At 30.8% G+C, this 7,401-nt stretch overlaps 1 protein-coding gene across 1 annotated transcript; it reads right to left on the bottom strand.

Moving 5' to 3' along the window:
• Nucleotides 1-4,482: 4,482 nt before the first annotated feature.
• On the bottom strand, nt 4,483-5,974 carry LOC124837914 (putative F-box protein PP2-B12). The gene is made up of 3 exons (XM_047313396.2): nt 5,466-5,974; nt 5,279-5,397; nt 4,483-5,173 (listed from the first exon to the last, which is right to left on the bottom strand). The coding sequence occupies exons 1-3, from the start codon at nt 5,793-5,795 to the stop codon at nt 4,651-4,653; spliced, it is 972 nt and encodes a 323-aa protein (XP_047169352.1). The 5' UTR covers nt 5,796-5,974; the 3' UTR covers nt 4,483-4,650.
• Nucleotides 5,975-7,401: the final 1,427 nt, after the last annotated feature.

The raw sequence follows: 7,401 nt of genomic DNA, 5'->3' as shown, positions 1-7,401 counted from the left end.
TTGAAGTAAATGAGACCTGGATATGAAATTCCCTATGATAGTGTACATTCGTCATGGAACGGTCATTGACCGTTCGGTAATACTAGTAACCTTGGTTAAAATTGGATTCTTTCATTTGGAAAGAATCCTAGTTGAGAACGAGCGTCTTCGTGTGATAATATTATGCTTGAAGCGTTTGGCCAAGCGTAGTTGTATTTGAGTATCCTGTGATAAACTTAAATTTTGTAAATATATGTATTTGTATATTTTAGTTATTCTTAAACACTACTCCAATAGTATCTTATTATATTTACCAAGCTTTCTATTATAAGTTTAGTAGTGCTCGGTCTCACACCCAGCGCTCGTAATGAGTAGTGTTCGGTCTTATACCAAGCGCTCGTACTCGTTTCTTGTATGATCTATCTTGATGAAAATAACGTTCGTCCAACTTCAATAGATTTTTCTCTCTACTGTGTTCGGCCATTGACTGGCATTCATTTCCTAAATGTGAATCCTTCTAAGTATTTTCCTATGAAGGTATTAAAGTGTATACATCCATTTGGTTTCGGCTTAGAACCTTAGTATTTGACATGGTTCTTTCAGTGTTTGGTTAGAACCCTCAATAGTCAGTTCATCCAACTGGCTCACTTTGTATTTATAACGTTCGTTCTAGTCGTTCCAGTGATATAGGATTATGCTCGGTTTCTTTCTCAAACCAACAGTGACCTCTCGGTCTTATCCTATTCTAGAACTCGAGACTTCACTGTCTCGTTCCCAGCGTTCATCCTAATTCTGAGTGAGGATTGAACGTTCAGTATTAAGTGTCTTTAAAAATCTTTGAACAAAGATGACATTAAGATGATGGATAATGAAAGATGAAGAGAATATGATATGAATGAAATGTATGGTTATGAACGAGCGTTCCGGGGAGGAACAACTCATGAATGAATATTGGAATTTGTAAAGCATGAATGTGGTTATGCTAAGCTGGTGGTTCATCCTGATGTTCCGTGAGTACTCGTCCTCACGTAGAGGGGGTAGGTCATGGTTGGGAACGGCAGGAGGTCCTAGTCCTTAGGGTTACTTTAGACAGATAGGACTAACCTCGGGTGACAGCTGTTGAGGGTATCCCAGTTACTACATCACCCGGGTGCACGAACGTCGTAGCTACACAGATTTCATGCAGTCCGGACAGTCAGTCTAGTATTAGGCTTTGTATGAAAGTATGACGAAATTTATCTTGTGTGTTTGATGGTATGAATTGTATGATTATATCTGAATTAAATTACATAAGCTTACCCTGTGTTTCCTGTCCTGTCCTTGCAATGATCCTCCGTTGTGGATGTGAGCAGAAGGAGACGAGCTGCTGGAAGAGGCGTTGGAAGAAGAAAATCTAGTTGAGATTGAAGTTAAGGCCTAACAATAGAACGTTCGGTCAGTAGTCTAGTTATAGTAATGTGGTCGTTAGATCACCCTTTTTTTTTAATTTGATTGACTGTTCGGTATAAGTTTTTTAAATCGTTCGGTCAGACTTTCTTAACCTGAATAATTAATTTTGTAACTTTTTCTGTAAAGTCGTTCGACCATAAGCGTTCGCTCTACTTTAGTGTAAGACTGATTTGTATATTATTAAATGTGAGTAGTCTATTATATAGTTTAGACTGTATTTTTGGGATGTTACAAAATTATAAAAATATTTATGTTTAATTTTATAATTATAATAATAATAATAAAATAATTTTATTATATGTTATTATCATAAAAATAAAAGTAAACACAGGTGCAGCATGTATTTTCACTAATCTTAATAAATGGGTTACTTTTGTAACTTTATACAAATTTCATAGTTTGTACTTTATACAAATTTCATTATCAATTTATTCTTATCAATATAATCTATTTTATTAATTATTGTACTCTTTAGATTTTATAATTATTTTTTTGAATGAATAGAGAGGAGAATTATGAGAATAAAACTTACTTAATCATATGTGAGAAATAATTTAATCATATTATTTTAAACATAGTTAAGATTGTTCAAGAATAATAAAAGTCTTCTTCTAAAATTTTATTCCTTTTTTTTTTGGTTTTCTATAGATATAATATTTTTATTAAAAGTAACATTTGAATATTCTAGACAAGTTCAACTAAATAAAACAAAAAAGTGATTGTCTTTAAACTGTTTTAATTTATGATTTTAGAATTCGACCCTTTCAAATCAAAGTTCAATCATTTAATTAGACTCAAACTGATATTAAAAAAATATATTATGATAAAATATATAAAATGGCATTAAAATATACTATCACAAATTTATTATACTTAAAATTAAAATAGACATAAGTTTATAATTTCCTACCGTTTAAGATACGTAAAATTTTAGTAAAGTACATCAATATTTATTAATGTTCTGGTCCAAAATCAGGTTAAAAACAAATAATTAATAAATTAATTTATTTTAAAAGTTAACAATACATTAAATCAAAAAATTAAAGGGTTTAGATTTATTTTTGACCTTCCTATTTACAGCTTTAAGGATTTCAAAAAAAGAAAAAAAAAAATATATATATATATATATATATATATATCTTTTAATAATTAATTAAGATATAGTTTCCTTTATATATTATTAAAATATCTTATAGATTACAGGATAAAAAACTAAAACCACTTATTAAAAGCTTAGGCCTGAGCCCAAATTTATTTCATAGTTTTTTGGTTTAAGTCCTCAAAAACGTCATGTTGATACTAGTCTCTCGAGTTAGGATGGTTGGACACTATAATTTTATGAAAACTTGGGTCATTTTCTTAACTTCGACATGATAATTTCAGCATACATGCTTCAAATGGCTTTAAGGTATAATAATTATCTTCCAAAGCTTCAAGATCAACTAGGACTATACAGTTAATAATGGAATGTTCATCTATAAAATAAAATTAATAATGGATTTTTATTTTGTTTTTCAAATCAAATTTGCGATTTATTAACTTTTTTTTGTTGATTCTGAGTTTTACAGGTTTAATGAGTTTTTTTGTAGTTTTCGAAATTTGCTCTTTTTTAGTTTTTACTTTTTTCTTTTTAAATTTGATTTAATTGTTTGTTTGAGTTGATTTGATCAACACAGCTAATGTTTTTTTCTTCACTTATTTTAGTTTTTTTTACGTTAGTTTCATGTAAATTTATGTTAGACATTTCTAGGTCAAACTTAAAAAGTTTGTCACCAATAAAAAATATATTATAATGAAATAATTTTTTTTATGAGCTTGTTTTAGTTTATCATGTTATATATCAAATGAAATATTTTAATAAAGTTAAAGAAAAAATTACTTAATAAAAAAGTCGAAAGTAAAACAAAGGTTACACAATTGAAAAAAGTTTGAGTTATTCAGTTTAAAGATATTTATATTAATACATAAAAGGGCTTCAACGACGTCTAATAATGATAGTTAAAAGACTTAGATGAAAAAAAAAAAAGTTGGTGACATACTTATAAATAATGCATATTTCTAAAACGACACTTACCTTTCATGATTGTTTTTCAAATGAAAGTTATATAAATGTTAAAAACTTTCAAAAGATATGCCTGATAAACACAAGGCCCGCTATTATAGACTCTAACTCATTACTTTGATATTAGGATAAAAATTGACTTTAAACCTAACTTAATCTCATGAAACTCACTCATAAGGTAAAGTCCACCTACATATAAACTTAAAATCAACCTTATCTCCATCCAACTAATATGAAAACTTCCCATATATGTTTAATATGTCTTCTCATTCAGATATCGATCTTATATTCACAATCAAACTTGATCTTATGTTAATCATCAAACTATTAAACGTTATTAATACTATTATTTGTCTAACAATTCATTAACCTGACCTATCTATACTTGTGTGAAGAACAATTATATATATATATATATATATATATATATATATATTTCTTTTAAATTAATCTAATTATTTGTTCATGTTCATCTTTTTAAAATGTTCATCTTTTTAAAATATTTAGTAATTTATAAATTATTAGAGAAGTTTTTTAGTTGTTGTTTATATTAAAAAATTATTTTTCTTTATAATAATTTATTGAAAGATACATTTACATTTTTTCTTAATTATATTTAAAATGAAAATCAATTTTATATAAAACTACACCTTAGTATTTGAAAAATTTACATTCTTATAAAGATCTTATATTTTTATAAAATAACGAATGAAATCTATATTAACTAATTGGGTCATGTAACACATTTTAAAGTATTCAAACTAAAATTACAACAATTATTAAGAGGTATCTATTATATTTTAGTCTTCTAATATTTTTCAAAATTATTTTAATTTTAAGAAAACATACGCAACAACAGATATATTCTCAAAAGACATGTTATTATATCTACTAATAGCCTTTCAACCACGAAATTTTAAAATAATTATAAATCTAAATAAATTTTTCATAGTAGTTTTTTTAGTTTATCTTATATTATTTTAAGCTCAAAATTGAAACAAATACCATTTTGTAAAATTGAGAGTCATCTCATCCGTTGGAAATACAAATCATTCTAGTTGTAGTTTCTAGACTGAGCTTGCTTATTTTAATCGCTACGTGCAGGCAAAAGTAGACACAAACAAAACAACATCGTAAATTGGGCGTGGCGCGTCGTCGTTTTAATTTTTGTTCTTGGGCCTTATCTCGATTCCTTGCACGAGAATGCCCCCTTTCCATTCCCCACTCTTCACCTCGTACACACCAATCTCCACCTCTTCCTCTCCTCCGCCGCCGCCGTTGAAGAAGTCACCCAATTCCACCTCCATCCACCCATCGTCTCTCTCCTTCGGATGCTCACCTCCCACCGCCGAATCATCAACACGGGACGGTGGAGGCGGTGCCGCATCAAAACTATCCAGAAAACGAGAACGAACACGGCTGAATATTCGAGGAACAATCTGGTGACGTGGCCTTCGAGGTGTCGCTGTCTCCAAGTACACCGTTCGCCGCCGAGCTTCCCCTTCTCCGGCAACCCCAACCGACACTTCAACCGGTTGGTTCTCAAACCCGTAGGCGCCGCCACTCCTTTGCTTAAACACAAGGTATGCCCCGTACAACGTATTCGGGGACAACATGCGACCTTTGATCCCTCCCTTTATTTCCAACCAACACACACTAACAAGTTCCGCCACCTCCCAAAACCTACGTCAAACAAACACAATTTTGATACCTGGTTCAATTTCAGATCAATAACCCAACCAATAAATAAGTGAAAATATTTGAGAATTATAATTAAGAACGAATTACCTGGTCGCTGGAACCGAAGTCCATTTCCAGTACCTAGGAGTGTTTCCCCAAACAATGGAGAGACTTCTAGCAGAGAGCATGTAGCATTTTCTGGCGCTGGGTTTATCGAGTGCAAAGCTCTGGTGAATAATTATTATCGTTATTTCACAATTATTGAGAGAAAGTGATTTGTTATTTGAATAACTACCTTTTGACCACCGTCGATGAGGAGGGGATTATGACATAGGTGGAGGTAGAGTTCCTTCTTGGAAGAGTAAGAAAGAGGTTTCGAGGATTGGGAAACCATGGCGTGCAAATCGGAGGGGAGGAATCTCTCCCATACCACGTCGGATTGTGCGGCGGATCTGAAGGAGGATGACACCAAAGACAGAACGAAGACATCACGAGGACTGGTGAACGAAAGTATGTTCGCTATGCAACCTTCTGGGAGATGGTCGAACTCGCCGCCGCCGCCGCCGCCAGCACCACCTTCTTCCGCTTCCACAACCATGACCTTGTTATTGTTATTGGTATGCATAGTAATATACAGCACTAACAAAGAATGCAGCTTCCTTTCCCTTGATTCCGCTTTGTGTCGGTATATGGTGTGCTCTTTATAATGCAAGCCAAAGAGAAGTAGTGAATTTGAATACGGGCAAGCTTAGCGGTTAAGCTTTGTTCATATCCTGCATTTTTATTTGCCGCACAATTCCAAGCAACGATTTTTATTTATAATACTCTTCTTTTTTATCAATTTACACTGTACCATAACTTTTCTTTTACAAAGAAAAAAAAAGTTCATGAAAAATACAAAAGTAAAAAGTAACACTAAATAATTAAAAGACCAAATAATAATACTATAAAAATTATTAACATGTTTTTTTAGGGTTAAATATGTTTTTAGTCCCTAAACTATCAAACGATTTTGTTTTTAGTGATTCTTTTAAATTAAAGTACTTTTTGGTCATTCTTTTTTAGAAAATTATAATTTTTCGTCCTAAAAAATCAACAGCGTTAAAAAAAATATAATTTTGATGATGACTGAATGGTGATGGTGACCAAACAATATTGGTAATGATCGGTTATGACGACTGAATGGTGATGGTGACCGAACGATGATGGTGACTGAATGATGATAGTGATCGAATGGTGAGGGACAGATTGACTCAGTGTCAGAAAAAAAATGGTTGGCACTTCACCGTTGGCCAGCTCACTTTTTTCTAACGTCGTTAGTTTTGGAGGACGAAAAATTAAGGTTTACTAGAGGAGAAGACTAAAATGTACCTTAATTTGAAAGAGGGACTAAAAACAAATTCGCTTAGATTAGGGACTAAAAACATATTTAACCCCTTTTTTTATTACACAAAGAGTGTACTAGTGTTTCATTTTACATATTTTAATCTGGACTATAATATTTTAACCACTTTTCTTAACAATTTTTTGACAACAAATTATGTGTAACTATTTTATTAGTATGTATATTTGAAATGAACCAATCATAAGTTACCATGTAGGTTGTTGTAAAAAGGTTATAGAAAAATTTGTTAAAAATATATTTTCTTTTCAATTTGATTTAATTCAGTTATGTGAAAGTCAGTATTTTGAAATAGACCAATCATAAATTACCACGTAGGTTATTATAAGAAAATTATAAAAAAAAAATTGTTAAAAATATATTTTCGTTTCAATTTTTGTCAGATCTAGACTTAGTTCAGTGACATGAAAGTCAATACTCTGAATAATGGTTGAAAATAAAAATTAGGGAGTTTTGCTGAGAAAGGAAAAAAAGGACCACATTTGAGAATATTTTTTTGTTTACTTTCTGATCATTATCCTGGAGAGAAATATGCGAAAAATCATTTCAAGCAAGATTAACATTTGGTTATAGATTTCAACAAATACCAACGAGTACAGGTTTCAAGAAATAAAATATTTTAATATTTACTAGAACTTTTAATACATTCCTAATAAAAAACTTTTTTAATGGTGGATCTATCTGGAATAATTAGGGTTTTTGATATGGACAATGGGAATTTAATTTAAAGTAAAAAAACCTGTTTTATTTCATTTTCTTAACAATATTTAGCGTTACTAAATGAAGTGAAATATTAATTGTTGGTCTATGTATCTTCATATCCTCACTA

This window comes from Vigna umbellata, chromosome 5 (assembly GCF_029865625.1).
Source record: "Vigna umbellata cultivar VRB3 chromosome 5, Vumbellata_1.0, whole genome shotgun sequence".
NCBI lineage: Eukaryota > Viridiplantae > Streptophyta > Magnoliopsida > Fabales > Fabaceae > Vigna > Vigna umbellata.
This window is presented reverse-complemented; position numbering and strand designations above follow the sequence as displayed.